Genomic DNA, 26,766 nt, shown 5'->3' on the forward strand with positions numbered 1-26,766 from the left:
CTATGAGGAAAGGTAAAAGTGACTAGGGCTCTTCAGCTGAGGGGAGATATGATAGAGGTCTATAAAATACTGAGTGGAGTGGAATCAGTAGACACAAATTGCTTGTGTACTCGTTCCAAAAATAATAGAACTAGGGGGCACGCAATAAGGCTGCTAAGTAGTAAATTTAAAACAAAATGGAGAAAATATTTCTTCCCTCAACATGTAGTTAAACTCTGGAATTCATTGCCAGAGAATGTGGTAAAATCAGTTAGCTTAGCAGGGTTTAAAAAAAGGTTTGGATGATGTCCTAAAATAAAAGTCCATAAGTCATTTTTAAGATGGGCTTGAGAAAATCCACTGCTTATTTCAAGGATAGGCAGCATACAATCTGTTTTACTGTTCTGGGATCTTGCCAGGTCCTTGTGACCTGGATGGACTACCGTTAGAAACAAGATAGTAGGCTTGATGGACCTTCGGCCTGTTCCAGTATGGCAATGCTTATGTTCCTATGTTCTCAGGCCTTTTAAGGTGACCCTGTGAGGGAGTATGTTTAAGGGGGATGGTAGCTTCCTGTATACTCAGTCACAGACAGCTATTTACTAGTAATGTGCATTAACAGCATTAGTGCATGTTAATGTAGTAGCACACTTCAGTAAATCTTGTCCGAAGACTGTAAGCCCTCTGGGCTGAAATATAATTTGCCATATGCTTGAGTTTGGACAGGAGAATAATTAAATCCAAATCTAGGGATTTGTATATCCCCAATCTAAGCATGCTCAGTTCCTCTCATTTTATCTTGTGTGTGTGCATTATACTTGCAATGCTGTCAGCCACAGGTAAAGCAGAGGGATTGCAGTTTCTGTTCCATCCACAACATAGCTGATAGTGTCAGATTCTATTAGCTTTTTTATTTTATTTTTCATTTATTTCTGATTTTTAATCGAACAGTTTCCACTCAATCAAAACAGTAACTTCTTGAGTCACTATCAGGTTTTGTGATTGCCTTATATAGTGCCCTGTTTACTAAGGTGCGCTAGCGATTTTAGTGCACAGTAAAATTTGGTGCGTTCTAATGCTAGAGACATCCATACATTCCTATGGGTGTTTCTAGCATTAGCATGCGGTAATTTTTAGCGTGCTATAAATGCTAGTGCGCCTACAGCACAGCTTAGTGAACAGGGCCCATAATTTGTCCACCTTGAGATAATACTGCGCTCGTATAAAAATCTTGCTGTTTAGAAAGAAAAAGAAAGCTGATGCCACCATTAGCAATCAATATCCTTCCCTCAAATAGGGGCCCTTTTGCCATACTGTGGTAAAAAGTGGCCTTAGCGCATGCTTACGTGGGTCATTCCTGCGTGCTAGCACCATTTTTACCACATAGGTAAAATGGCCAAGTTTTCTATTTTTTTTTTAAATTAATGGGAACATTAGCGCGTGGCTATTAGCGTGTGAGCCTCTACCGCCACCTATTTTGTAGGTCGTAAGGGGTTATGTGCTAACCACTTGGTAATCGGTTAGTACACGGTGATATAGCTGCGCTTAACTGATTAGTGCATAAGCACATAAGCACTGCCACGCTGGGAAAAGACCAAAGGTCCATCAAGCCCAGCACTCTGTCTCCGACAGCGGCCAATCCAGGCCCCAAGAACCTGGCAAACCCCCCAAATTTAATAACGATCAATGGACCTTTCCTTCAGGAATCTGTCCAGACCCCCTTTAAACTCAGCAAGGCCAGCTGCTGTCACTACCTTCTCCGGCAATGAGTTCCAGAGTCTTACTACACGCTGAGTAAAGCAAAACTTTCTCCGATTCGTTTTAAACCTACCACATGCTAATTTCATCTTGTGTCCCCTAGTTCTATTATTGTTAGAAAGTGTAAACAAATGCTTCACATCTGTCCGCTCTACCCCACTCATTATCTTGTAAACTTCTATCATATCACCCCTTAGCCGTCTTTTCTTCAGGCTAAAGAGTCCTAGCCATCTTAACCTCTCCTCATAGGGTAGTTGTCCCATCCCTTTTATCATTTTTGTCGCCCTTCTCTGTACCTTCTCCAATTCCTTTATATCTTTTTTGAGATGAGGCGACCAGAATGGAACACAATACTCCAGGTGCGGTCGCACCATGGAGCAATATAACGGCAGTACACGCCTGCTTTCCGAACCACTACAAAATAAAATCTATTTGTTAACGCATGGGAAGCACGCACAGATGCCAAAATTACCGCCTGAGTGCACCCCGCGGTAAGGCATTTTTAGCTGTGGTAAGCACTCATTACTGCTTACCACAGTTTTGGAAAAAAAAAACCCCATAGTGAGGGACCGTGACTATTTTGTGTGATTCTCTATCCTCCTGCAGCCATCCACTTGTGTCATGTACACAGCTCAGCACAAGGTGGCATTCACTGACTACTCACCCATTATTGCAGTACTCATTATTCCAGTCCACAGTCTGTGCTGGAGGATTTCTGCACCCTGAACGAACATACTCCATTGCTTGGGTAACAACCTGTGCAGCTGTGGATGTCGGGTTGATAAGATTCTGGTATTCTTGCTGAAGAGTAAATCCCTGAAGGACAAATCAAGACAGCAAAATATACAATCACCATCTATATCATCATCCATAAAGTCATTCAACATGCAGTACATTGCTTAACCCTCCGTTTTGGCACGTACAAGATACAGTGCTGCTGTCTGATTCTTGCGGCCTAATTTTCAAAAGGTGTCATTGGATCCTATAACTTTGTGAGGGGAAAGAAAAGGCTTTGGAAAACAGAGGTCCCTTTGTGACAAATAAAGGCTTTAAAATGTTGAGGAGCAAAGTGTTCCTGCCTTTCCTGTGATTTAAACATTTTGGAAAAAACAAGACAATTTTGAAGCTAAGAAACATATTATCGAAACAATGTGAGACCTGAGGACAGCTCAATCAGCGTAGACACAGTCTGTTTGTCCCTTCCTGCTAGCATTTTGATTAAACCGAAGCATACACTGATAGTTAATCCCTAGAATATGCAACAGAATCTTTTTGAAAGACGCAGGCAGCAGGTGGCTGAGTATTTTATTTGACTACACCTATTCATATATTGTTCTCTAAACCCTTTCCCTTCATTCAATCACAAAAGGACCATCTGCTTCTGCTTTTATTTGCAGTTGTTCTTTCTCAACCAGCCCAAAATTCAAGTCCAGCTTCTTAAACAGTTGCTACCCTGAAAAGTTCTAAACTGCTTATTACTGTATCTGAAAACAAAGAAAGTACAAAACATACCAAGCACATATTATATACAGTGCAATCCACTTAAGTGCAAGGGTCTGGGACCAAAGAAATACATGCAGTTAACCGGAGCGTGCACTTAACTGTTGTGACCCAAAGAAGCTCAAAATCTGATAAACACATGTACTGCTTATTATATGTACAGTATACAGTCTCCATAGTGACCCAAAGAAGCTTGAAATCTGATAAACATATGTACTATTTATTATATGTACCGTATACAGTCTCCGTAGTGACCCAAAGATGCTTGAAATCTGATAAGCACATGTACTGTTTATTATACATACAATATACAGTCTCCGTTAACTGATGTTAGGCTTACTTGAAGTAATCAGTCATAGTCCTCTGTACACTATTGTGTCTGTGAGTTCCATAGACTACATCTGCCAGACAGTAAAAACATCCAGTGGCCTCCAGATAGGCCCGCACGGTGTTGAGACTCTCCAGCGCTCTTGCAAAGCTGACAGGAGGTTGTTGAATTTTGTAAGCATGTGCCTCGCTGCTCATTTCATCATCTGTTTCATCATCAGCCGTTGCCTGCATGTAGGCACATATCTTAACATCAGTGCTGTCGGCAGCTGTTTGTAGATTGTAATCAACAGCTACGTAGTGATGAAACTCCTCTTCAGTAACACCGGCCAGGATGTCAATAGCCTGTTCATCTGACGCATTTGCAACAGCTGCATCTGTTTCGTCCCTCTCCACATCCTTAACAAAGCTTGCCCGCTTGTAGCAGTTCACAATGGTTGCCTGTGTAACATGATTCCAGGCTTCTTTTTGCATATGTTGGGAATCCAACAGTGATAGATTATGAGCCAGTTCAACAGAATGTTTATCTTTGCCAGTCTGGTCATCCATAATGCTCATCAGACGACATAGCACAAGAGCCCGATAATGTTTTTTGAAATTGGCTATTATGCCCTGATCCATTGGTTGAATCAGAGAGATAGTGTTTGGTGGCAGGAAGACCACCTTGGCATTAGACAGCCTGACATCATCACTGTGTGCACCACAATTATCACAAAGCAGCAAAATCTGACGCTTTTGTGCCCGCATTCTAGTGTCTAACTTCTTTAGCCACTGCTTCCAAATTTCCCCAGTCATCCATGAATTTGCGTTAGCCTCATATGACACAGGAAGTCGCTTAACATTCTTGAAGCAACGGGGCTGTTTGCTCTTTCCAATGACGAGTGGTTCCAACTTCTCACTCCCATCCAAATTGCAGCAAAGGAGGATCGTCAGTCAGTCCTTTGACGTTTTACTTCCTGTAGTTTCGGCTTCTTTGAATGCAAGTGTTCCATCAGGAATCGCTCACCAGTAGAGACCAGTTTCGTCAGCATTGAAAATGTCACGCGGTGCAAACTCGTTCAAGATGGTAGGAAGAACTGAAACACCCAATTTTCAGCACCAAAGTCATCAGCGTCTTGTTTTTCACCATGTTGTTTCTTGAATTTTATGTTGTTCCTCTCCTTTCATCTTTCCAACCATCCAACAGTGGCTTTGAATTCAGTTAGTCCAAGACTTTCAGCTAGCTGATTAGCTTTCTCCATAAGCAGTGGGCCTCTGTCAGGAAACTGTCTGCTCCTGACTTGAGAAAACCACCGAAGAAGAGCATCTTCTACATCCTCAGCTTTTCCCGCCCGTTTACGTTTCCTGTGTAGATTAGTATTGTTTTGCCAGTCTTCCAGAAGCTAATCTTTCTGCTTCAAGATACGTGAAATTTGACTGGGATTGACCCCATATTCTTTAGCAATAGATGCTTGACTTTGTTTGTTTTCTAATTTTTTAAGAACTTCTATTCGTTCAGCCAGTGTTAAAGTCTTACAGTTGTGCGACGACGACGACGATGATGACTCCATTGTACGTACACTCTAACAACTTTCTTTCACTTATTCTAACAAATTAACTCTCATTGGTTACCACCTGTGGCAGGTAATCAATGAGATTTGAAATTTATCGCCCCTTTGTCATGTGCAAATCAGCTTCCATATTCTGTGCGTGTGCTTATTCTAACAATTTAACTCTCATTGGTTACCGCCAGTGGCAGGTAACCAATGAGATTTCAAATTAATCACCTCTTTGTCACGTGCCAATCGGCTTCCATATTCCATTCATGCGCTGATGCGGAGTCTTTCCTGCAGAGGACCAGTCTTAAACCATGCATATAAGCGAATCTTGCACTTATCAGTGATACGCTAAACCGAAGTTTGCCCTCATAGAAATTGATGGTGCCAAAAACGGGACCCAAGTATGGCATGCAGTTAAACAGAGCATGCGCTTATCCGACGTGCACTTAAATGGAGTGCACTGTATATTGCAAGAAGTATATCCAATAACTTGCAAAGGAAGAGCTATATCAATTGCGCTCATGATGTTAGTACTATATGTTAAGTGTAAATGAAGGCATTAATAAGAGTGGAGGTGCAGTCTAATGATTAGAATAGTGGGCTGAGAACCTGGGGGTACTGGGTTCAGTTCCCAAGTTGGCTTCTTGTGACCTTGGGCAAGTCACTTAGGGGTCCTTTTACTATGCTGCTATAAAAAAGAGGCTGGTTTCTGGGAACATGCCAGTTCAATGAAAATGTTTTAAAAAATGAAGGAGTTGAGCTCATACCTCTGAAGAAGCCTGAAATGGTGGCCCCATAAGGTATAAAGTTAAGTAGTCACAGCTCCATATTGACAGTTTTTGTACCCAGCACAGATTATATGATAAGAAAAATTTAGAACTGGAATCAAGATTTAAATTGCACTTAATAGGAATATACTGTACAGTGTGTGTAGGAATTTGAGCACTTGAAAGATTATATAAAAGCTGACTCTGGGAGTTTTTTTTTAAAAAAAAATAACAATCAGTGAAAGAAACAATAAGCATAATCTGCTGAGATATTTCATTATTAATCTCTGCAAAGGTTTCTGAGGTCTTTTTCTCCCATCCAGCTATGTGTGGCTTGAAATGCAACTGTAGTTTCATGTTCTTTTCTTTGGGCACTGGGTTCAATTCCCATTATGGCTTTTTGGGTCCCTGGGCAAGTCACTTAAGGGTCCTTTTACTAAGCTGTGGTAAAAAGTGGCCTTACCATGCCCTTCCACAGGTTTTTCCCATATGCTGAGGCCCTTTCTACCGCAACCGTAAAATGGATGATTTTCTATTTTTTTCTATTAATGTTCATGTGCCAATTTTGTCATTAGCATGTGGCTGTGAAATAAATTACCATATGAGCACTTACTGCTGCCCATTTTGTACACTAATGTAGCTGCACTAACCGTTTACCCCTCGATTCTATATAGCGCGCCTAGAGATCTTTGCTGAAATCTACGTGTATTCTGTAACAACATGCATAATTTAATTGGCCTACTCAGCGTTGTTAACAGCACTTAACAAGCAATAATGAGTACTAATTGGCAATAATTAGAATTTACACGCAAACTCGCTATGCGTATTCTGTAATGCAGAGTGCCTAGGTTCTAAAGTGTGCATGGGAAAAGGGGTGTGGTTATGGGTGGGGAAATGGGCGTTCCATGGGCGTTCTGAAATTTATGCATGTAGTTATAGAATATGGCCCAGTGCACATAAATCTACATGCTGGGATTTACACCATGTTTTCGCTGTTGTGAATTGATGTGCGTTGTTTTAGGTGCTGGGATATCAACTAAGCTTATTCTCTATTCCACACCTAAATCTAGGTACCGCTTATAGAATATGCTTAGGTGGAAATGTTTTCCGTGCGGATTTTTTAGGCGCCATATATAGAATCCCCCCTTAGCGCAGTAATGCCCACTGTCTGCCAATGACATGCCCCCGTAAAAAAATATATTTTTTTAGCATGTGGTATGCCTTTTTATGTTGTGTTAGGCATGCGTTTCTATCTAACGCAGCACAGTAAAAGGGTCCCTTACTCATCCATTGCCCAAGTGAAAACTAGGGGCAGAGAAAGTATCTGATAACTGCTTTGGGAAAACAATTTAGGCAGTCCCACAGTGTCCTTGGTCATGTGCCTCTGTTTTCCTCTTGCCACTTGTTACATGCCAGTTGTAAGTTGCTTCGTGAATTTTCAGGTGCGCTAATAAAAGTTTTTCTGTGTATAATTATGAAGATGTCCCTGGTTTATTAATCCAAGCACCCAGTTTTCTATTTAATCTGTGACTTCTTGCTTTTCTTACATCCGACTGAGATACCAAACCATGGCAGTCAATATCAATGCTACAAAAGTGCTTGAAATTTCCTAATACTCATGGCAGTCTGTTTTTAGAGATCCCTGGAGTCACACAACCAAGGAAATACAACTTCCTTTTTCTGCTAGAAAGATGATTGCTCAAGTTTAGAGAGCAGTGGCAAGGCAATGCTCTCATTTTATCTAGCTGAAGGAAGCGTATACAATTCCACTTTACTTAGTGGAAAATGTATATACACGAGCAACCAGTTGCTTAAACCTAATGACATGAGAATGTAAATATCTTTAAAAAACATGACAAAGTGCAGAAACCTGTATACAGATACCAAATTAAGGTTTCCTTAATGTACAGATCTTGGAACATAAAACAACCCAAACTTATTTTAGCTTTTTCAAGTTTATCCAGTATATGAAGAGAAGAGTTTGAACACAGCTTGTTAGTAAATATTTGTGAATTATCTATATAAGTCCTTAAACAATGCAAAAATGTTTTAAAAACCCCAAATGTTTACAAAAACAAGCATTTAGAGGGCCTAATTAAACAATGCTAAATGTTTTGCATTGTAATGCTCCAGAGAAAACCACCAACTGTTGTGCAACATGCCTAGAATTTAAAATTTCATTTTCTTATGCCAGACTGAAATAAAAATTGAGAACTTGATAAAGATTAATTTGATGTCAGATGGGACATTTGGTCTTTAATTAGATTTCTGTTGCCCTAGCCATTTCACTCTGCCACTGTAGCGAGTTTTGAAAAAGCCTGCAGCAGAACTGAACAGCGATCCTCATCTCCACACTTTACCATGAACTAATTTCATTTCCTGCCTGTCTGGAGAGGTATTTTCAACAGGCATCAATGTTTTTGTCTTCACAACTGATTTATTCATCAATCTCAATGTGATTTTTTTAAAACCTTTAAATTGCATCCAAATCCTAAAGCATCTGTTTATTACAGAAGGAAATTGAAAATCTGTCTGTGTGATATCATACAAAGATTTTTTTCCCTTAAGGTTATAAAAGAAGTTGACAGACATTAATGATTTTTTTCTTGACCTCATTCTGAGGCTTGGTGCAGCCAAGAAAAGAATTAATCTGGACAAATAAAAGGAGTTTCCTGGGTAGGTTTTAATATATTTTTGGGGAGGGGGGTGTGTGTTATTATTGTTGCCAAACTATGAAGTATTACTTACTATACATTTGTTGAAAGTAAGTACCCCTACAACTTAATTAAGAAGGCAATTTTCAAAGCTAATTATACTGATTCAGTGGTCTCTTTGAAAAGTGTCCTCATCTGCCTAGCTAAGGGGGTCCTTTGAAAATTAGCAAGTGAAAAGCATGGCACTGAAGGAGTCTTCCTGTTCTACACTTATTATCTGTACAAAGGAAGGTCGATATTCAAAATGATTTGACTGGTCAGAAATGGCTCCTGCTGGCTAAATCACTTCTAATTTTCAGCGGCACTTAACCAATTGGTGTTCCTGAAAATAACCAGTAAGCAAGGAAATGAAGACTGGCTATTTTGGGGACATTCTGGTGCGGAGTTAGCATTTGGCTGGTTAATGGCTCCTTTTACTAAGCTGTACAGTACTACCCACCAGGGGCGTAGCTATGGGGGGGGGGGCCACGGGGGCCTGGGCCCCCACAAATATCATCCGGGCCCCTGGTTTGGTCCCCAACCCCCGCCAGCTGAAGCCTTCTTCAGCGCCGGTCTCCGGCGCAGCCGCATTCGCTGCTTGCCCCCTGCTCTTCTTTCTTCTTGCTCCTCCTGTGCATGCTGAAGCTGAGCATGCACAGGAGGAGCAAGAAGAAAGAAGAGCAGGGGGCAGGCAGCGAACGGCGCTGAAGAAGGCTTTGGCTGGCTGGGGTTGGGGACCCCTGCCTGTAAAGGTATTTGTTGGCGAGGAGTCGAGGGGAGACAAGTCGGTGGGAGGGGCAAGAAGGTGAGGCGTGGCAGTGGGGAAGTGGGGTGGCACTCAAAATGTGCCCCCAACCTCGGGTTCTGGCCCCCCCCAACCTTGAGGTCTGGCTACGCCCCTGCTACCCACCCCTAGCATGCTGTCATTTCCAGCGCTAAAAAGGTTTATTTATTTTTGTAGCACTGGAGTGTACCTGGCGGTAATCAGGCAGTGCCGTGTGCTGCCCGGTTACCGCTGGGTTAACGCAGGAGCCCTTACCGCCACCTCAATGGGTGGTGGTAAGGCCTCCCCCCCCCCAATGGCCGTGCAGCAAGTGCTTTATTTGCCGTCCAGCCATTTGCTGTAGGAAGACAAGACTTCCCTTTCACAGCTGTGGTAAAAGGGGGCCTTGGCGCGTGTGTAAATCATGCGCCAATGCCAGCGCTGGCCCACTTTTGCCGCAGCTTGGTAAAAGGGGCCCTAAGTGTCGATATTTAACACTTTACTGGTCAGGGTAACTGCAAAAATAGGACCACATAAAAGTCAGTCCTATCTTTATGAGTTGCACCATAGCCGGTTAAGGTTTTTTTTTTTTTTTTACAAAGCTGCGCTAGTGTTTTTAGTTCACGGTAAAAATCAGCTGGCAGTAAACGCTGAGATGCTGGGTGTCTCAGCATTTACCGCCAACTGATTTTTACCACAAGCTATAAACACTAGCGCAGCCCCTAAGTGCTGAATATGACACTTAATCAGCTATGCGTTAGCTGGCTCTGCCAACCCGGAAATTCAATGCAGGTGTCCAGACATGGCCCAGCATTAAATTTCTGACGGCTGAATATCAGGGCCACGCTGTTTACTCCTGTAAACTCAACACACCCACAGGAAAGTCCCTTGTAAACACTGCTGTCACTACACATGCTACAGACATCTTTAGAGAGCATGATTTCCAATCTGGTTATAATACCTGGGTAAATACCCAAATAAAGGCCTTTGAAAATTGCCCTATCTTGATACTCAGAAAGTGATTGCTCAAATTATTCCATAATGGGTTCTGCTATATTAATAGTGCTGTTGTTAAAAGAATGCAAACTTACACTATGACTGGATAAAACAATCGCAAAAGGAAATATACGAAATAAACAAAATGCACACAAAATAGACTGTATTTTTATGGAAGCTATATCTAATCATTCTTAATTAATTTATGTATAACAAAACTGCACAATTTCCCATTTAGAATCAGGTCTCAGTTTCTGGGGGAATGGCCTAGAACAGTGGTTCTTAAATCTGTCCTGGAGGCACCCCAGCCAGTCAAGTTTTCAGGATATCAACAATGAATATTCATGAGACAGGTTTGCATGAAGTAGAGGCAGGTTATGCAAATCTCTCTCAACAGGGCTTTTTTTGAGGGGGTACTGAGTACCGGCACCTTTTCCATTGTCTGCTAAAATTGACCCATGGTCCCCAACTTTTAATGAAAGAGCTCAGGCCCTACACACCAATTCTGCCTTGTCATAGATTATGTGACTAGTTGCAGAGGGCCTGGCTATTGTGGGGTGGGTCCTTCAGTGATCACCACACCCCTGAAGGATGGCCTGGCATTTGAGTACTGGCACCTTTTTTGCTAGAAAAAACAAACTGCTCAAAAAGATTTATTGTGGATATCCTGAAAACCTGATTGGCTGGGGATCCCCCAGGACAGGTTGTGGAACCACTGGCTTTGTACACAGTTTCATCATTCCTTTTCAGATTCCAGAGAAGCAAGGATGTTCTGTTCCAGCCCCTCCCTTCTAAGCAGGGGCGTATCTGGACTCCGGCGGTAGGGGGGGCCAGAGCCAGAGGGAGGGGGCACATTTTAGCCCCCCCCCCCGCCGCCGAGCCCCCACCGCCGAGCCCCCACCGCCACCAATGACTCTCTCCACCCCCCTCCCGCCGCCAACCCTCCCCCGCTGCCGTTCTTACTTTTGCTGGAGGGGGACCCCAACCCCCGCCAGCCGAGGTCTGCTTCCACCTGCCGCAAAAACTTCTTCTTCAGCCGGCGGGGGACCCCAAACCCCCGCCAGCCGCCCCGCGGTGTTTAAAATTCATCTTCGGCCTCCGTGGCCGTGCTGCTGTGATAGGCGCTGTTGAAATCCACTTCGGAGTCTGACGTCGTTGTACGTGCTGCGACGTCAGACTCCGAAGTGGATTTCAACAGCGCCTATCACAGCAGCACGGCCACGGAGGCCGAAGATGAATTTTAAACACCGTGGGGCGGCTGGCGGGGGTTTGGGGTCCCCCGCCGGCTGAAGAAGAAGTTTTTACGGCAGCGGCAGGTGGAAGCAGACCTCGGCTGGCGGGGGTTGGGGTCCCCCGCCAGCAAAAGTAAGAACGGCAGCGGGGGAGGGTTGATGGCGGTAGGGGGGTCCAGGGCAAAATCTGCGGGGGCCCAGGCCCCTGAGGCCCCACGCAGATACGCCCCTGCTTCTAAGCAGCCTTCAAGGAAAAGGAGGAGAAGAGGTAAGCTTGGAGCACAGTGCAGAACAGTCACCCTAATCCATGCTCCTCTTCTCCTGTTGCTCCTGCCCCTGGCTCTACAGTTCCATTTCTTCTTTGTTTACAAATTAAGCCCTGTTTAGAACACTCCCAAAAAACAACACTGTGATGCTTAAAACCAGATACCCACAAAATGTCACTAACCTGTTGCATTGTAGGTGAATGTAAAGCAGGTTGGACCTGCATTTGTAACTGGCTTCCAAGAGACTGTTGCATTGTAATATTCTGGTGCTGCTGCATGTTGAGGTGCTGGTGGAGAGGCGGGCTAATTTGAATTGGAGGAGGTGGAGACACAGCCATGTTTGCTATGGAAACAGTCACTGGCAGTTGGTTGTTGGGCTTGGGGGCTATGCTCCTGGGGAGACTGGCGTGCATGGCAGGTATGTGAGGATTCATTCCTGGTTGCTGATGGTAGGGGGAATTGAGGTACAGTGTCGAATGAGCCTGTGCTTGCCCATGAAACACTAATTGTTTGGAATTCATCATTTGAGAGGGCTGAGGTGCCTTAACATCAACAGGTTCACTGTAGCTCTGTTGAGAAAACAAACAACAACATTTTAAGCCTTAAAAATGTCACCCTCGTTTTATTTATTTATTATGCTTTATTTACCACCATTTTAAAGGAATTCACCCAAGGCGGTGTACAGTAAGAATAAGTCAAACACAGACAATAGACAATTACAGCAGTAACAATATTCAAATAACAATACATGGTATGGCATAGTATGATATATTACAATGTCAACGCAATGTGCAATATAACATTTTAATAGACAGCATTGGGTGGAAGCAAAGATGGAACATATAAATAGATAAGATAGAGTAACAGGTGTTAGAAAATAAGGGAACTAATTTCTGGAATGTTGCACATGAAGACAGAAAGTGCTTGAATATTTTCTCAGCTAGGATAGGAGTGGATAAGAATGTCCTGCTACAGTATGTACAGCCGGTTTCACTCCTTGAGAGTGTGTGTGTGTGTGTGTGTGTGTGCGTGCGCCAAGTTTTCAACTGCTTCCTGAAGTAGAGATAACCTTGTGTTGAGTGAAGCCTTCCAGGGAGAGCATTTCAGTGTGTGGGGACTATCTGGAGAAGGCTCGCTGGAGGGAATTACATTGTGTGATGTTCTTTGGAGAAGGTGTGGTTAGGGATACTCTTTGGGAGGACCTTAGTGATCTTGGAAGTGTGTGGAGGGAGATCCTTTAAAGGCCCTGAAAATCAGATGTGGAGGGGCATAATCGAAAGGGGCGCCCAAGTTTTCCTGAGGACGTCCTCGCAGGATGTCCCGGTGAAGGGGTGGGGAAACCCATATTATCGAAACAAGATGGGCATCCATCTTTCATTTCGATAATACGGTTGGGGATGCCCAAATTGCGAAATTTAGGTCGACCTTAGAAATGGTCATCCTTAGAGATGGTTGTCCCCGATTTTCGGCGATAATGGAAAGCGAGGACGCCCATCTCAGAAACGACCAAATCCAAGCCATTTGGTCGTGGGAGGAGCCAGCATTCATAGTACACTGGTCCCCCTGACATGCCAACACACCAACCGGGCACCCTAGGGGGCACTGCAGTGGACTTCAGAAATTGCTCCCAGATGCATAGCTCCCTTACCTTGTGTGCTGAGCCCCCCAAACCCCCCAAAACCCACTCCCCACAAATGTACACCACTACCATAGCCCTAAGGGGTGAAGGGGGGGCACCTACATGTGGGTACAGTGGGTTTTGAAGGGCTCACATTTACCACCACAAGTGTAACAGGAAGGGGGGATGGGACTGGGTCTGCCTGCCTGAAGTGCACTGCACCCACTAAAACTGCTCCAGGGACCTGCATACTGCTGTCATGGAGCTGGGTATGATATTTGAGGCTGGAAAAAATATTTAAAAAATGTTTTTTGAGGGTGGGAGGGGGTTAGTGACCACTGGGGGAGTAAGGGGAGGTCACTCACTACCTCTCCTCCCTCATATCCCCCTATGTTCCCGCCCGTAACCTCCGTTCACAGGACAAATCCCTCCTCTCTGTACCCTTCTCCAACACCGCCAACTCCAGGCTCCGCTCATTCTGCCTCGCCTCACCCTATGCTTGGAACAACCTTCCCGAGCCCTTACGCCAAGCCCCCTCCCTGCCCATCTTCAAGTCTTTGCTTAAAACCCACCTCTTCAATGCTGCATTCGGCACCTAACTCTTACCGTTCACTAAATCCAGACTGCCCCAATTTGACCACCCCTATCGGACTGTCCGTTCACTTGTCTCTTAGATTGTAAGCTCCTTGAGCAGGGACCGTCCCTCTATGTTAAATTGTACAGCGCTGCGTAACCCTAGTAGCGCTTTAGAAATGTTAAGTAGTAGTAGTAGTAGTAGTCATCTCCGATTCCCTCCGGTGGTCATCTAGACATTTAGGAAAACACGACCAGGTAAAGTCATCCAAGTGTTCATCAGGGACGCCCTTCTTTTTTCCATTATCGGTCGAGTCATGCCCCAGTCCCGCCTTTGCTACGCCTCCGACACGCCCCTGTGAACTTTAGTCATCCCCACGATGGAAAGCAGTTGAGGATGCCCAAAATCGGCTTTCGATTATGCCGATTTGGGCGACCCTGTGAGAAGGACGCCCATCTTACGATTTGTGTCGAAAGATGGGTGTCCTTCTCTTTTGAAAATAAGCCTGATAGAGTTTTAAATTTAGCCCTGTATTGTACTGGTAGCCAGTGAAGTTTTTGCAAAAATGGTGTGATGTGGTCATGTCATTTGCAACCTACTATTCGTCTTGCTGAAGTATTCTGAATCAACTGGAGCTGGTGCAAACCATTTGTAATCAGACTAGTGTACAGTGCATGACAGTAATCCAGTCCTGATGTTATCATGGTACGCACAACTGTTATGAGACTTGCCTTCTTAATGTAAGGAAAGAGGCAGCGTAGTTGTCATAGATGATAGAAGCAGCTCTTGAAGTTTGCTTGGATTTCAGGGATCAGCATAAGTGTGGGATCTAGCTGTATTCCAAGGTTCCTGATTTGTGATTTGAGAGGGAGTTCATATTTCCCTTGTGTTAGGCACCCACAGAAGCTCAATTTTACGTGGGTCTGCTTCAGAAGTGTCTTAATAGTGTTCTAGCAGCTACTAATTTCTAGGGGTGTGAAAGCTAAAATGTGTTTAGTTTCCTATGTCAGTTACAAGATTTTTTCATTGTATTCTGTTAAAAAACATTGTTGGGTTTTTTTTGTAGGTGGGGGGGGGGGGGGGGGGGCACTGTCGTCAATAGTGTGCATTATTGCTCAATAATGTGCCTCACTTCTCAAATAGTGTATCCTGTTGCTCAATAGTACGTCTACTGTTCAATAGTATGCACTATTCCACACTACTGATGACATAGGAAAAAACTCTAAGAAGGCAATTCTATAACTTGGTGCCTCAATTTAAATGCTACAATGGGACATACTAAGTTCCAGTTCTATAATGGTACTTAAGTGTGCCTAAATCGTAACAGAATATTCGCTCAAATCCCGCCTTGGTTCACCAAAAGGTTGGCGCGATCACTTACTACAGGTCAATGGTTGGCGTAAGTTGGCACATCTAGGGGTGCTAATCAACATGTACAACTGATAGTATTTTATAAGTTGTGTGCATTGTTTGGCAACATGCTCATGGCATGCCCATGCTTCACCCACAGGTATGGTCCCTTTTAATATGGAATAGTGCCTAATGCATAAATGGGTGTCACTGCCGATTACAGGTGCCAAATGACTTGTACAAGGGGTGCCTAAGTCTAGGTACCCTTATAGAATTTCCCTCTAAATGTCAAGTTTTATCCTGTCATTTGGGTTACAATGACATGAAATATCATGGGAAATGTCACTGCAATTTCCATGTTATTTCAACCAATACACATTCCTACTGATTTCTCTCCTCAGAGATTCAGCTCTGGTATGTAGTACTCATCCTTATCTTATACAGTACCTATTATTCTTAGAGAACCAACTACATACTTTCATACGGAGATGTCCATTTAGTATACTTGCAGTATATTTAGTGATTCGGAGAAAAAAATAATATTTTATTGAAAATTTGCTACAGTGTGTCATTATGCAGAGACTCGTGCCCGTGTCTTTTCAATAGCTGTGGAATAAACGTCCAGGTACTCTGAGACTATGTGCAAATGTTTATCAGTTTAAGAGGTACTCGAAAGGCTCACTGTTTTGTGAAAGCATTTTTGGAATGATGGCGGTAAGTATTAGTCACGGCCATTTGGACTTTCTGAATCTTGTTATGTTTACTGCAAGTTTTTATGGTTTTATTATGTTAATTTTGTAATCTTCTTTGGTTAACGCGGGATATAAATGTAAATATAAAATAAATAAATAAATAAATACATTTTTTGTTTTGGGTCTGGAAGATTCTTCCTGATCCTTTAGAATTCTAGCTCAATGAGAACCGGAGTTGGGATCTGGTGCCATGAGCTTCATTTTCAGCTATAATTTTTTTCCCGCTCCCAACTCTCCAAATCCAGTGTACTGCCAACTAATAGCTCTGGCCAAGGGTAGAGCTGGATTAAGTCATAGGCAAACTAGGCACATGGCTAGGACTCAAATGTTTAGGAGTCAGATGTGCCCAGCACTCAGGAGGTTAGAACTGCCAACTGTCTGGCTTTTCAAGATTCTACAAATTTCTGCATTAATGTCTGGAAGCTAGAACATAAGAACAGCCATATTGGGTCAGACCAGTGGTCCATCTAGCACAGTATCCTGCTTCCAACAGTGGCCAATCCAGGTCACACGTACTTGGCAGAAACCCAATTAGCAGCAATCTTCCATGCTACCAATCCCAAAGATTATCTGAACATTTTTAGAGCTTGAATTCTCTATCTGCAGTTTTCTAATCCTCTCCCTGTGCGACTGAGCTGTCTTGCTTGCTTCTAGTAAAATAAGCAGCCAATGGGAAGGCATTGGGGATGGAGGAGAAAGAGCAGTGAAAGGATCTTTAGTCACATGAACTGTAAACTAATTATGTGAGATTTGAGAAATTAGTTAAATCATAGCTCTTTACACAATGATGATGGATGGCCAGTGTGATTTGTAGTTCATTACTGGCCACTTGGAGGGGCATAATCGAACGGGGGCGCCCATCTATAAAGGCGTCCATCTCTAAGGACGGTGTCGCGAAAGGGCGTGGAAACCCGCATTATTGGAACAAGATGGGCGTCCATCTTTCGTTTCGATAATATGGTCAGGGACGGTCAAATCTTAACATTTGGGTCGACCTTAGAGATGATCAACCTAAATGTTGAGATCGCCGACCTTAGCGATGGGCGACCTCGGTTTTCGCTGATAATGGAAACTAAAGATGTGTATCTCAAAAACGGCGAAATCCAAGCCCTTTGGTCGTGGGAGGAGCCAGCATTTGTAGTGCACTGGTCCCCCTCACATGCCAGGACACCAACCGGGCACCCCAGGGGGCACTGCAATGGACTTCACAAATTGCTCCCAGGTGCATAGCTCCCTTACGTTGGGTGCTGAGCCCCCCAACCCCCCCCCAAACCCACTACCCACAACTGTACACCACTACCATAGCCCTTATGGGTGAAGGGGGCACCTAGATGTGGGTATAGTGGGTTTCTGGTGGGTTTTGGAGGACTCACATTTACCACCACAAGTGTAACGGGGGGGGGGGGGGGGGGATGGGCCTGAGTCTGCCTGCCTGAAGTGCACTGCACCCACTAAAACTGCTCCAGGGACCTGTATACTGCTGCGATGGACCTGAGAATGGCATTTGAGGCTGGCAAAAAAGTATTTTTAAACTTGTTTTTTATGGTGGGAGGGGGTTAGTGACCACTGGAGAAATAAGGGGAGGTCATCCCCGATTCCCTCGGGTGGTCATCTGGTCAGTTCAGGCACCTTTTTGAGTCTTGGTCGCAAGAAAAACTGGACCAAGTAAAGTCGGCCAAGTGCTCGTCAGGGGCGCCCTTCTTTTTTCCATTATCGGCCGAGGACGGCCATCTCTTAATCACGCCCCAGTCCCACCTTCGCTACCCTGCCAACACGCCCCCGTGAACTTTGGCTGTCCCCACGACGGAAAGCAGTTGCGGACGGCCAAAATCGGCTTTCGATTATGCCGATTTGGGCAGCCTTGCGAGAAGGACGCCCATCTCCAGATTTGTGTTGAAAGATGGGCGTCCTTCTCTTTCGAAAATAAGCGTGTTAGTCATCATTTGCCCAAAGATTAAGGATACAACTTGAGGCAGCAGTGATCCTGCAAATTTCCACTCTATAGCCAATCTACAATTTGTTACAAAAATAGCAGATACTGTGGTTCATTCACAGCTCATTGACTTTATCACAAAAACTCATACACTTTACCCAAATCAGACTGGGTTCAGGCACAATCACAGCAGTGAAACCACCCTATTAGGGATCACAAGCTATATCTACTCTTACCTAGACCAACTAAAGTCCATTCTTCTTCTGTCTTTGGATCTATTGGCCACTTTCAATCTGGTTGATCACTCCATTTTACTTCATTGAATATATCAGATTGGTCTTAAAGATATTTCATGATTGGTTTTCTTCTTAGTTACAGCTAACTTGTTCAAAATACCGTACAGATCAATTTCACAACTCCTCCTCTACCCCTGTCTCACCCATCTCTGGAGTTCTGCAGGTATCTCTCTTGGCTCCAACCCTATTTAATATATTCATTGCACCCTTGTAACTCTGGTGCAATCCTTAGAGTTCACTATGTTTGTATATGCTAATGATATTCAAATTCTCTGTACTATCATCGCCTCCAACCCATAGCATATTGCTGACATTAATACTAAGTTAATAACTATCACCGGCTGGCAGGATAGCAGATTGGATCTTAACCCCAGTAAATCCAATACTTTTCTTCTTGTTGCCAACAACAGGTATTCCCTTGGCACACCAGTTCTTCTCAGTGACACCCCAGTACCACTAACTAGCAATACAAGACTTCTTGGAGTAATCCTTGACAACAAACTCACTTTTAGACCCCAATTATCAAAAGTTCTTTCTATAAGTTGCGAATGATCTGTTCCATTCAATCTTTGCTTCATCCTCCAGCAATCAATATTCTCATACACTCCTTAGTCATTAGTCAGCTGGACTACTGCAATTCATTATACAAAGGTATCAAAGTGAAAGATATACACAACTTACAACTTGTTCAAAATATTGCAATTAAAATCATTAACAAAGCCAGGAAATAAGACCATGTCACCCCTCTACTAAAAGCATCTCACTGGCTGCCTCTCTCAAATCGCACAACTTAACAAACTACTACTTCTTGTATTCAAGATTTGGACCTCAGGAGAACCGTTTCCTTTCGTGCTTGCTCACACCCTATGTTCCTCCAAGGAAACTTCTATCTTCCACACAGAATCGTTTACCCACCACAAGGGAAATAGTTTACGATTGCACTTGACTTTCTATCTTCTCGGTGCTAGGCCCTGAACTGTGGAATATGATGCTAGAGCATCTAAGACTGCAAACGTCCATTGACCGCTTCAAGGCTAATCTGAAAACTTTTCTTTTTTTTTTAGATGCCTATAGCTGAGTCACCTCATCCCTCATTGCAGGCACTTGATCCACAGCTTCTGGCAGCACAGTTATTGACCACTGTGTGCTTCCCCTCCCCCTATCCTATCTGAGATTGTAGTTCTCCCTTCTCCCCCTCCTGTCAGTCTTATTTGCTACTCTGTCTTCTCTCCTTCTATTATTAGCCTGTAAGCCACCCAGATGGCTTGTCTGATGGGCAGGATAGTAACTTCTCAATAAACTTGTAAATTGATTATTTAAAAGATGCAGAGGATTCTGCTGGTTTTAAGATGGGTAATGTTTTTTTCAACTATGGGGGTAGGTAGGAGGCAGGTGATTATGTTTTTTTGTTTATTGAATTTTTTTTTAAATTGTATTGCGGTTTGACTCCCATAAAGGCAAGTAATCAAATATAATTAAACAAAATAAACTAACTAACTAAAGGATATGTTTACTAAAGGGTGTTAAGCCCTTAATGAGTGCTAACAGGTTTACTGCATGAGTGCATTAAGGTGTTCTGTGGTAATATATCTGTTAGAGCATGCGTTAGGGAACTTTTCTGGGAAAAGGCGTGATGTGGGTGTGGCATGGGCGTGGAAACAGTATTCTGTTAGCGTATTCTCAGTGACACAGACACTTACTGGCAGACAGGGGTCGATATTTAAAAGCACCTAATAATCCAGTTCCCTCTATTGCTGTTTCTGTCTTATCCTCTAATACAATTGTTTTAAAGTAAACTTAGCAAACACATTGATTTTTTTTTCTATTTTTCTTGGTTCAGCTTTTGATAACAATGAGGTTTCTTTCTTCAGTAAAATGCATTCAAGAGTGGATTATATATAAAAGTTATTTCAGGACTGTGGGCATGTAAGAACACTTAGGGGCCCTTTTACAAAGCCACATGAGAATACCGCTAGGCTACCATACCCCCTGGCAGTAATTTCAGATTTGGCACATGCCCATAATGCCTGGTTGATTTATTTCCTCTTACGTGTGTCCTTTTCGGTGGTAATCAGCAGGTGAAATGTACCGACGGTCATTGCACATGTAGCGCTAGATCAATGGGTGGCATTAAGGGCTCAGGCCAGTTTTAGGCATGCACTGGTTTCAGATTTACCGCATGCCCTTTTCCCATCCCATTAAAAAAAGCCCTTTTTTTGCAGGCATGGTAAAAACTGGCCCGGGGCGCACCCAACACATGTGCCTACACTACCGCAGGTTTAGTAAAAGTTCAATAAGGGGTCCTTAATGAACTGATGAAAATTTTTTCAATGATATTGTTAATAATGCCACTGAAGGATTTCATGGAGCTTTTCTCATATTGTTTTTGCCATGGCTGAAGTTTCAAGCTTGCTGTCAGTGGAAGAAATTAGTAGTTATGCCAAAATATTCTTTTCCTGGCCACAACCCCCCAGATTCTATATAGCGTGCCTAGAGATATGTGCCCAAAATTGACGTGGATTCTATAACAATGCGTGTAACTAAACAAGCTAATGAGCGCCGATAACAGCACTTAACAAGCAATAATGAGCACTAATTGGCACTAATTAGTATTTATGTGCACAACTCGCTAAGCATTTTCTTTAACGAAGTGCGCCAAACTTCTAACACACGCAGGCAAAAAGGGGCGTGATTATGGGCATGGAAATTTACGCATATAATTATAGAATATGGCTCAGTGTGTGTAAAGCTACGCGCTGGGATTTACGCCACATTTTAATGCACGTAGTTTTAGGCGCTGAGATATCAACTAAGCTTGTTCTATAATCAGTGCCAAAATCTAGGTGCTGATTATAGAATATACTTAGTCGGCACTGATTTCAGCGCCAATTTTTTAGGCGCCATATATAAATCTCCCCCAATGTGTGCTTCCCTGTGCATGAGTACCAGGGGGCACATATGCCTAAGAGGAGGAGGAATAGGTGCTGCAGATACACCCCGCCCTGGAAGTTAAAGGGGTAAAGGTCGGGGTTCTAATTGTTCTGTGACTGACTGAGGTAGATCCAGGTTCAAAGAGGAGACAGTACCTTTCTTGAGGAAACTCTTGGAAAGACTAAAGGAGAGAAACTTGCTCTTCTAGGATGTGTTCCTATAAAATGAATTTGGAAGTTGCCCAGATACATGGGGAACAGTTCAATTTCCAGTGTGTTTGAACTACAGTGGAAGGCCTGCATCCGAGTTGAGAACAAAAGCAGGACTTTCAATAACTAGTGATCTAAGAAAGGAGAGAGTACATCTTTTGTCTGAGGTGCCCTAACATATGCATTTTCCAGTGGTTCTGTAAAAAGAATTCAGGTACAAAGGGGAGGACCGAAAGGAGACAAAGAGCAGACAGAAGAGGAGTCTAGAGACAATGGCAACACCTGCATGACTGTGAACTGCCTAAGTAACTGTTTAAATATATTTTATGAATACAACCAGAAGGCATATGCTTTTGTCAACAATATAAATCAGAAAACTCTATTTATTTTGGAACAACATAATCCGATGTGGAGTTTTCCTTATTTTAAGACCCCAGGAGGATCTCAAAAACCTTAAATGTCCTGAAGCACAGCTTCCTCTCTGCCAAAGAAACCCCAGAAAGCTCCACAGTTGCATGATGGCTCACTGCACCTCCCAGAGGTACCCCTTGGCCAGTAAGATATCGGAAAGAGGGTCATGATACAAATATAAATGTTAGTTAAGCAATAGAAGAAATGCCTCTGGTCAGGATAACCAAGAAACACATCACACCTTCGACTTGGTGTTTGGCTCCTTTCCCCACATTTATTTGGTTTTCTAACTGGACATCAGCAATGAATATCAGAAATTATGCTAACAGTGATTGGTAAGTAGTTATTTTATGGTACTTAAATACACATTTCACTTTGACAACAGATCATCATAAATATAAATAAAATGTTGTTTTATATCGTAAAGTGTAGCCTAATGGTTAGTACAGTGGCCTTGGAACCAGGGGGACTGGGTTCAATTCCCACTGCAGCTCCTTGTGACTAGGGGCAAGTCATGTAACCATCCATTGCCGCCCCAGGTAGATATTATTATTTATTGCATTTGTACCCCACATTATCCCACCTTTTTGCAGGCTCAATGTTACATAAACTGCTTTGATTGTAATCAGAGAAAGGTGGTATATCATATCCTTCCAGGCATAGAAGAGTAGCCTAATGGTTAGCGTAGTGAGTTGAGATCCTGGGGAACTGAGTTTGATTTCTACTAGAGATTTGCAGGGGAACAAAAATCTAACCAGTCCCCACTCATTCTCGCTGGAAGTAATCTCTTCCATCCCAGCCCCTGGCCCACCTAGCCATTAGACCACCAGGGTGACTTCAGGTATGTGCGAGGAGGGAAAGCATAGGTTGGCACAACTGTGTGGTTCTGCGGGAATCCTAGAGAACCCGGGTCCATCCGCGTGGGATCCCAGCAGGATTCCCACAGTCCCCGCTCCTGTGCAGCTCTCTAATTCCTACTACAGCTCCTTGTGACCTGGGCAAGTCATCTAACCCTCCATTGCCCCAGGTACAAAAAGCATCTTAGATTGTGAGCCCACTAGGGCAGAGAAAGTACCTGCATATGGGGCTTGATTCTACATATGGCAACTAAAATCTAGGCAAATCTGATTTATGCACCTAGTGGTATTGTATAAGCTGCATCAACATTCAGATACGGTTTATAGAATATTGCATAAGCCAGGTGGGCGTGCCTAGATTTAGGCACTGCCATGTATGCCAGTGAAAAGCTGGTATAAATGCCTGTGCCTAAATCTAGGCATGCTCCCCTGAATTCTATAACCACAGATTTGATTGACTGCCCCAACACGCCCACACTCCTCCCATTGCTGTGACCCCATTTTTGGCTACACACACTGGAATTTATGTGTGCCTCTTTTTAGAATATGCCTAAAAAGATGCACTCATAAATTCCAATTATTGTCAGTTAGTGTTGATAATTGGTCATTATCAGCAAATTATCAACAATAACAGGCTTGTTAACTAATTGAGTAGCATATGCAAATTGGCCATGCACATAATTTAATGTACAACACTCGGCGCACCATATATAGAAGTCGGGGGATAATGTTCACAGCACTGTGCATGTCTAGTAGTGCTATAGAAATGATAAGTAGTAGAAGATTCAGGGTGAAAGGATTTGAGATTGAATTCCAGTGTATCCTGTATGTCAGTGATTCTCAACCCAGTCTTCTGGACACACCCAGCCAGTCAGGTTTTCAGGATATCCACAGTGAATATGCATGATAGATCTGTATACAAGGAAGCAAGTGTATACAAATCTGTCTCATGCATATTCATTGTGTATATCTTGAAACCTGACTGGCTGAGTGTGTTCGCTACTGAGTTGAACCCCTAAGATCTCAAGTTTATTTAGTATTTGATATAGAACCCTTAAGAAAATGTTCAGAGCGGTTTTCAATCTCTTATACATTAGTAAGAAACGGGAAAGCAACTACAATGTGTACAGGACAGGAGAGAGAGAGAGATTCAACCATACAAATCAGACTGCTGTGATCTTCAAACCGGAATCTGTGGCTTGAGACAGAACCACCCCGGCCCCCAACAACGAGGCATCCACTTCTAAGGTGAATGGCCTTGTTATATCCGGACTTCGAAGCACTGTGGCAGACAAAAAGGCTTGCTTTAGGGCAGAGAAGGATTCTTGGGTCTCAGGAGACCAGTTCTTCACATCAGCCCCTTTTCTTGTAAGTGCGGTCAAAGGGGCAGTGATAAGGGAATATTGCTGGATGAACTGCTGGTAGTAGTTGGCAAACCCCAGAAAGCGTTGCAGAGCTCGGAGACCCTGGGGCAGGGGCCAGTCCCAGATGGCTTGGAATTTAGTGGGGTCCATCTGCAGACCTTCAGAAGAGACAGTATATCCCAGGAATGGAATAGACTGTTGGTGGAATGAGCATTTCTCTAGCTTGGCGAAGAGACGATGATCCCAGAGACGTTGGAGAAAGGTGCGTACATGATAGGGATGATCTTGAGCAGAGGTAGAGAACACCAGAATGTCATCCAAATAAACAATAACTGAAGCATACAGGAGATCCTGAAAAATGAAATTAATGAAATCTTGGAAGACTTCAGGAGCGTTACAGAGGCCAAAAGGCATAACAAGATATTCAAAATGTCCCTCATGGGTACTGAAAGCGGTCTTCCACTCGTCTCCGTGATGGATTTGGACCAGGTTATAGGCGTCTCAAAGATCAGCTTGGTAAAAATTGAAGCTCCCTGCAGACGGTCAAATAATTCTGGGATAAGAGAGAGCGGATATCGGTTTTTAATGGTAATTTCGTTCAGGCCCTGGTAGTCAATACAGGGTCGCAGAGAGACATTCTTCTTAGTTACAAAGAAAAAGCCGGCCCCTGCCAGAGAGGAGGAAGGTCTGATGAAGCCCTTTTGGAGGTTCTCTTGGATGTATTTCTGCATGGCTTTTGACTCCTCCCGGTAGAGGGTATACAGTCTGTCCTGGGGTGGCATCTTGCCTGGGAGTAGCTCAATAGGGCAGTCAAAGGGGCGATGAGGAGGCAGAGATTTCGCTTCCTGTGCATTAAAGACATCCTGGAAGTCTTGATATTCCACTGGAAGACAAGCCTCACAGGGACGGAGAAACCCGGGGAAGGCCGAAATAGTTTTCATTGGTGGATCCACTGGCACAAGACATGAGGAAAAGCATTGGGAGCCCCAGCTGCCGATATCACCTGTGGTCCAATTGATATTGGGTGTTTGCTGCTGCAACCAGGGTAGACCCAAAATGACTGGATGGATGGCCTGGGGAAGAACCAAAAGTTGAATCTCTTCTTGGTGTAGTGTTCTGACTTGCATCTGCAATGGTTGTGTGACCTGGGTAATGGAATGAGGTAGAGTTAGTCCTTGAAAAGAGGTCACCTGCAACTTGGGTTTACATGGAATTGAAGGATTCCCAAGTTGAACTAGGAGGCTGGCGTCAATAAAATTCCCTCCTGCCCTTGAGTCAATCAGGGCTATAGTACTAATACAATATTCCTTCCATCGTAGAAAAATAGGGATGGAGACCAGATTATCCGGAAGGGGTGAGGAATGACCCACAGCCACTCCCCTTCAAAGGCCCCGGGTCTCCGCATTTCCCGATTTATTCAGACATTTCACGAAATGACCAGCTTGGCCACAATACAAGTAGAGTCGATTGTGTTGACAGTGAGTCCTCTCCTGTTCTGAGAGACGATGCCGCCCGATAACCATCGGCTCTTCCGAACCTCCAGAAGAGGAGCCAGCCGCTCCTTTAGGGGTAGTGGGACGTGACATCCGAGGAGATGGCCTCTGAGGTGGGCGCTGTGCGGAGCGTTCCTGCGACCTCTCTTGGAACCAGATATCAATACGGACACAAAGGGTGATGAGGGCGTCCAAAGAGGTTGGGGGTTCCCGGCGTGCCAACTCATCCTTAATTCGGCCATTTAACCCCTGCCAAAAAATGGCGGTAAGGGCTTCTTGGTTCCATCTTAACTCGGAAGCTAAGGTTCGAAAGCGCACCGCATAGGCTCCTATGGAACAGCTGCCTTGTTGGATCTGTAAGAGTTCCCCAGCTGCCGAGGAGGGATGCCCCGGCACGTCGAAGTCTAAACTGAAACAATGAAGAAACTCCCCTAGGTTGGTGAGGAGTGGGTCTCACTGCTCCCATAGGGGAGAGGCCCATGCCAAAGTGGGTCCAGAGAGCAGAAAAATTATATAGGTAATCTTGAGTTTGTCGGAGAAAAAGGCCCCAGGTTGCATCTCAAAGAGCATAAGGCACTGGTTAAGGAACCCTCTATAAGCAGAGGGAGTACCATCAAACCTAGGGGGCTCAGGAAGCCGTAACCCTGGAGTAGAAGCAACGGACCCAAGCGAGGCAGCAGGGGATTGGCGCTGAGACTGGAGAGTAGACATCTGAGAACACACATCCTGTAGATCTCCAGACAGTTGGTTTAACTGGACCTGTTGCTGCTGGAGAACCTGAGCCAAGTCTGACAGATCGGTTTTGTCAGCGAACTCATGGCTTCAGCTTACTGTCAGCTTTGTGAGTCCCTGTGCCGAGCAGTGGTCCCGGGAGAGGGATTCGGCCCCAGATTCTGCTTGGCGGCCGAGCAACCCTGATGTTCACCTGTGGTGACCGCCGTTCCCCGGGGGTTGAGCCCCCAGGTGCTGGCGGCCGACAGGACTTACCCTGAGAGACCAGAGGCGGGGTGCCAAGAAGGCCTGCTGACGGAAAGCAGAGGGCATGGATCCAGGTGCAGGCCGCGGACCACAAGCAGGTAGCAGATGAGAGAGTAGACCAGGTCCAGGCAATGGGTCACAGGCAGGCAGCAGACAAGAGAGTAGACCAGGTCCAGGCAAC

At 44.1% G+C, this 26,766-nt stretch overlaps 1 protein-coding gene across 2 annotated transcripts in view; it reads right to left on the reverse strand.

Moving 5' to 3' along the window:
• The window catches only part of TOX (thymocyte selection associated high mobility group box), a 525,928-nt gene that overhangs the window by 18,884 nt on the left and 480,278 nt on the right, over window positions 1-26,766 (reverse strand). Inside the window, exons 7-8 of one of the 2 annotated variants that reach the window (XM_030214796.1) lie at window positions 12,002-12,388; window positions 2,402-2,553 (exon numbers count right to left, since the gene is read on the reverse strand). In XM_030214796.1, the coding sequence (XP_030070656.1) occupies window positions 2,402-2,553; window positions 12,002-12,388 (539 nt within the window). Of the gene's footprint in view, window positions 1-2,397; window positions 2,554-12,001; window positions 12,389-26,766 lie in introns of those variants that run through there. The other variant, XM_030214802.1, reaches the window with a different exon arrangement.

The sequence above is a fragment of the Microcaecilia unicolor genome, chromosome 1 (assembly GCF_901765095.1).
Source record: "Microcaecilia unicolor chromosome 1, aMicUni1.1, whole genome shotgun sequence".
Classification (NCBI taxonomy): domain Eukaryota; kingdom Metazoa; phylum Chordata; class Amphibia; order Gymnophiona; family Siphonopidae; genus Microcaecilia; species Microcaecilia unicolor.